The 5,888-nt window shown below is 41.0% G+C and overlaps 1 protein-coding gene across 1 annotated transcript in view; it reads left to right on the top strand.

The window, feature by feature from the left end:
• The window catches only part of LOC144829390 (TLR adapter interacting with SLC15A4 on the lysosome-like), a 6,112-nt gene extending 1,926 nt beyond the window's left edge, over nucleotides 1-4,186 (top strand). The window contains exon 2 of the mRNA XM_078688503.1: nucleotides 2,334-4,186. Coding sequence (XP_078544629.1) covers nucleotides 2,372-3,286 — 915 coding nt within the window. The 5' untranslated portion in view covers nucleotides 2,334-2,371 and the 3' untranslated portion in view covers nucleotides 3,287-4,186. The remainder of the gene's footprint in view (nucleotides 1-2,333) is intronic.
• Nucleotides 4,187-5,888: the final 1,702 nt, after the last annotated feature.

The following is a 5,888-nucleotide window of genomic DNA, read 5'->3' as shown; positions in this document are numbered from 1 at the left end:
GTACCATTTCGTTGGAACTTTCTTTGTGAATCAAGCCTACTATTTTGTTACTGGATTGAAGCAACTGTTTATTCAAATGCATTACATTACACAAGGTTCAAAGGATAATTAATAACGACCAATACAATCACTTAGAAGGCACATGCGTAAGGACACTGCACTGTCTGTTACGATCTGTGTAACCTGATGGATGCAAGTTTTAGTTTTTGTGCGAATGGCCCAGTTTATCATCGTTTTGAGGTCCACTAAAATGGGCACCCTTAAATTAGGCTATAGTTACCCATGGTCATGAAATGGATAATCTCTGTTAAAACGTGCAAATTAAAAGCACTAGTTATTCGAAATGCTTTTACTCTATAATGTGTCAGTTTCCTGTGCACTGCTATATTCATGATTGTTAAATTTTTTTTATGGTGCAGCAACTACTTGGCCTATTGGTGCTGTTGGTCACCACGGAGTTCATGTTGTTGCATGCATTCTGTGCATTTTCCTCCACTATGTGCCTGGCGCATGTGGCCAGATTTACCCCAGTGCATGCTGTAAGTGGGTATGAGGGTTGCCCCAAAGGACGCAGATCAAGGGAATGGATGAATCTTACAACTTTGTGGACAACCAGTGTGCATGTAATCAGTGGGTTTGCGTGTGCTCCAAGTGGAGGGCTCTCCAAAGATTGCTAAGAGTCTTGGGACCTCCCTGGATTGTATTCTTTATTTTTGCAAGCAAGAGAGATATTCATAGGCCATGGCGTGTGCATTTTCATTACAGTATCAAATACTGATGTAGCCTAAAGCTTGGCTATATCCGCTCTTCAGTAATTTCTCCATTCCTTTTTGCCTTAATGACCAAATTATATCGAGCAGGTTCACTTTATGTTTAACCATCTCTCTGTTTGGGTGAATAATGCAGTAAGTTGGTAGAGAATGGTTTAGTGATAATTTAGTTCCACTACATATTTTACAAGCTTTGATCATCAATGATGTGAAACCCTTGATGAAAGTTTATCATTATAGATATTATTCTGGTTCACAATAGTATATTTATTGAGTTTTGTATAGCCTTTCACAGCATTTGCACATCAGCAACTACATGAGTTGCAGTTGGAGTGTTTGTGGCAGGATCGTTGTTCACCATAGATGCGTGGGGTTGGGGGAGTAAGTGGCTACTCTTTGCGTCCTTAGGTAGTGATGACATTTGTTCCAGATCTTCCAGAATTGTGTTGATTTTGTGTTCTAGCCGGGCTCTTATATGGATCATACGAATGAAGGTTTGGTCTGTGGTGGGGAGGGGAGTATGCTGGAGCTCATCAGAGTCTGGGGTGGAGGCTAAGCTAGAGTCCAACCTGCTGATGCTGATAAACTGTGAGGATGTGGGTGCAATAGCTAGCATGAGCTAGGCAGTGGTGGTGTGCCATGGGGAGGGGGAAAGTAATTCTGGTCACAAAGCCATGGTGTCAGGGTGTCTGATAATGGAGAAGGCTGTAGGGGGTTGGCGGTGAAGTCAGTGTGAAGGGTATTGGTAGTGGAGGGATCAACAAGTAGCTGTGCGTGTGCGTGGGTTCTCTGGAAGAGGGTGGGGGAGTGGTTCTCCAGGAGAGGGAGGAGGAATGTAAGTGGAACTGGATGGCATGGATGTGCAGAGTGTAGGGAAGTGGCGATCAAAGATGGTTAGGATTTGTTCAGAGGCTTGGACTAGTATGTGACCATTTCTGTAACTGGTTATGAACACTTCTACCCTGAGGTCATGGGATGGGAATACAGTAATCTTACTTCCATAAATGATGTTCGTAGTCTTAGTTACTTGCAGGTGTTGTAGGAAGTTTGCTTTCCATTTGGAAGGCTTCTTAGTGTAGAAGATGAAGTCAGTATTTAAGGCCTCTGTGTGCTGAACTGTAGAAGATGTCTGTTATTAGTGTCTCTGGATGATTTTTGAGGACTCTGTGCTTTACAGTTTTTGGCCTGTTTCGAGAGGATTCGTGGAAATTGAATGCAGTATGAGTTGGGGCCATATCTTTCTATGGTAGTGCTGTGGTGGGACATTAGTGTGTGGTTGTACTGCAGTGTCGGCACTATAGGGCCTTCCTGTATGAAAGGAACTTCTGAGATGATTGCCTGTTGTAGCAGGGGGTCTTTCAGCGGGGCAGTGGAGGGTACTTATGATAATAATAATAATAAGTGTTATTATTATTATTATTATTACTAAAACTGACCATTGTATTGATGCACAGTGGGGACTGGTGGACATGGGGGTTCTGGTATGTGACAAAGTTGGTGGGATAATGAATACAACAGCATGTTAATAAATCAAATTAAACCCTTCATTTTATTTTTTCACAGCTCTCTCTATTCTTGTAAGTCTGCTAATTGTCTTAAAGATGCTGGCAGAAGGCTTACTCCCAGGATTTTTATATGAAGACGGAAAAAACAGAGGAAAATACCAAAGTCATAAATGTCAAAAGAAGAGAGAAAGTAAGAAACAACCTGAGGAATGGAAAGGCCAGCTTGAGGCTGCCTCTGCAGCAGATGATTTTGTAACTGATCACCCAAAAGCACCAAAAGGAAGATGGAGTTTTTTGATCAAGAAAAATGAAAAGCCTCTTCCAAAGCTCAAAGAACAGCTGTCAACAACACAATGTGCCCACACACCGTCAAAGGCCTCAGTGTCTGCCGCACGACACATACCCAGAGACCAAAACACTGACAAACAGATGGACCTCTACAGATCGTGGACATGCTCAAGCATTTACACAAACTACCCAGACCTTCAGATTGGAGGAGACCACATTGGGTATGGGAGGGATTCTGGGTGCATCCTGGATCTTGAATGTGAGGTCACGAATGGCCCCATTTTGCTCTCTGTGGGCATACCACCAGGTCATTCTCCATACAACAGGTGTTCACAGCAGCCGCCTGATCTTAAAATGTTTATGAGTGATGAAAGCAGAGATAAAGGCTCCATTAACCCAGGCCAACCCCTCTCCAACTCCCTGTTGAACATGTGCATGGAGAAGAAGTTAGAAGAACTCTATAAACAGTTACTGGCAGATAATGTGACCCTCTTCGGATCTCCAACAAAGTTACTCTCATCAAGCTTCTTCTTAAATAGCGTGAACCAGGTCAGCGTGCAGCTATCCCAGGAACAAAACATAGAAGCTTCCAGAGCAAGGGAGGTGCTCCTCCAATGCCTGAGGAGTGTGGTCAGTGGCGGCAGCTCTGAAATCAGCACCCCCAATTTACAGATATCAAAATTGGATGGTAGGAAGAATTTAGACGTCTTGACAAAAATGTGACCATGTTAAAATGTACCAAATAAAGTAATTGCAATCTTTTTGTATCCAGGACAATTAGATATATTTCTTTGTTCTATAACAAATAGGACACCTTCCCTATTCATGCATGGGTATATCATTTTCAAACACACTTTCACTAAATATGAATGCAGTTAGTGACCTGGTTTGAGACACAAAACGTTACTGTCACCCAATATCTTCACCGTACATTTGTGTTTTGAAAGATTGACTTAGATCAATGCAACAAAAAAAAAATCAAAAGAGTGTATTTTTATTATTGTTTCAGCTGGCCATAAACCAATCTGGGACTTGGTTAAAGTGGCACCTACAGAGGTGGATTCATGCTTACAATTTCTCATTGTTTTTTGTTTGCACTAAATTTGCTATAATTAACTTTATTGTGAATAAAATTATGCACTAACTTTGCATTATTTTGTAAACAATTTTGGAGAAATGTTATTCTCTGTTTCCATTAATAAACGTCACTCTCACGTTTTTTCTTAGTGTAACCCATCTCTCCTTCCTTGTCTGCCTCCAGCCTCACTCTCGGGTCCACTAGCCTCTGTTTTTTTTGTCTTTAACATCTCAGCCCCTCCGCTACTTTTCTGCCTTTTAAAGTTAGTTTGTCTCTCTGAGCTTTGATTGTCAGCTTCAATGGTTGTCCTCCTGTCTCCCCTATCCTAGGCGCCAGTCCTCTTTTATTGCAACTGTCTCTTTCCCAGAGTCTCTTGGCTCTAGCAGTAGCGCATTTCCCCCCCCCCCCCCAAGGTATAGCATCTAATATTTCAGTTGTATTTATATTTAAACGTTAATAAACTACCATTTTCTAAATTGAACAATTGCTCGAACTAAATCTCATGTATCCTAATCTAGTCCAAAATTAAAGCCTTTTTAAAACTTTCTTTAGAAATAATGTTGACTTTTTTTTAGTACCACTTAAAATACACTGAGTTAACCCCTTCGCTGCTAGGCCTTTTCCCCTCCTGTGCTAAGCCTTTTTTTGGTTATTTGGGGTAGTGCGTGCTTAGGCCCCTGTAACATTTTGACCACATAAGGTATCCACGTCATTTTTGCGTCCTTTTCTTCCAACATCATGGGGATTCTAAAGGTACCCAGGGTTTGTGGATTCCCTTGGAGGGGTCCCAGAAATTAAGTAAAATACAGTGAAAATGTTGTTTTTGTCAGAAAAATGGGAAAAACGGGCTGCAAAGGAAGGCATCTGGGTTTTTCCCTGCAAATGTTATCAAAAAAGGGTTTGTGGAGCTGAAATCACCATTTTCCCAGCTTTTAGGGAATGACAGTCTTTTGTCAGAGAACCAACATTTTTCACACAGTTTTGGCATTTTTCTGGGACATAGCCTAGTTTTGCTATTTTTAGTGCTTCCAATCTCCTTCCAGTTAATGGTAAAAATGAGTATGAAAGCAATAATGTATCCTGGAAAGCTATACATTGCATTAAAGTAGACAAAATTCTGAATTCAGAAAGGGGTCATTTGTCTAAATCCATGAAGGTTTCTTTATAGAAACTAACAGTTAAATATTGTAAAAAATGAAAATTAGTTGAAAAAAACAGCCTTTTGTGTCAACGTTTTCACCTGTAACTTCTTATAATTATGGCAGCTCTTTGCAAGCAATATACCGTTACATTTGCTGGACGCTCCTGGTTGTGGGGATATATAGGACTTGAAGTTTCACCAAGAACCCGATGAACCCAGAGCCAAAAACTGCGCAGCAACTTGCAATGGAATTTTATTATGTACCGGGTTTAGAGCAATTATTCTTCAAAAATGTATACATGGAAAAATCGGTATGAAAGACACCTATGTATTTCTGAAATGGGTACAAATTATAGAGTTTAGAAACAGTACATATTTGCACATTTTCAAAATTGGGAATACTCATACTAGCATGAGAATTATTGGTCATTTTTCAATATGACTTCTTTTTTACACAATGTCTTTCATTTAGAAGGCAGAAATGCATCAAAACTCAACAGGTAATAACAGTTGCTTTACAAATATGAATTACCTGAAGTCTCCCGATAACAATGGTACATCACTTGTGTGGGTCCGCCTTGTGCCTGCGACAGGAAACGGCGCAAAACACAACGTGGTCACACTTCAATTTTTGCAGTGAAAAATGACCCTTTTTTGGCAGAGTGCCTAGCTGTAGTTTTTTTACCCTAGCTCGGCCGGCACCTAGGGAAACCTAGCAAAGCTATACATTTTTTAAAAGTAGACACTCTGGGGAATCCAGGATGGGGTGACTTGACTGCTTCCCACCAGGTTCTGTTACCCAGAATCCCTTGTAAACCTAAAACATTTACAAACAAAACGCATTTTCCTCACATTTCTGTGGTGGAAAGTTCTGGAATCTGCGTGGATCAACATATTTCCACCAACCCAGCATTCCCCAAAGTCTTCTTAGAAAAATGACACCTCACTTGTGTGGGTCGGCCTAGTGCCTGCGACAGGAAACGGCGCAAAACGCAATGTGTTTGCACCTCAATTTCGCAGTGAAATATGGCCCTTTTTTGGAAAAGTGCCTACCTGTAGTTTTTGAACCCTAGCTCTGCCTGCACCTAGGGAAACTTAGCAAACCT

Source organism: Lissotriton helveticus, chromosome 4_1 (assembly GCF_964261635.1).
Source record: "Lissotriton helveticus chromosome 4_1, aLisHel1.1, whole genome shotgun sequence".
Lineage (NCBI taxonomy): Eukaryota > Metazoa > Chordata > Amphibia > Caudata > Salamandridae > Lissotriton > Lissotriton helveticus.
This window is presented reverse-complemented; position numbering and strand designations above follow the sequence as displayed.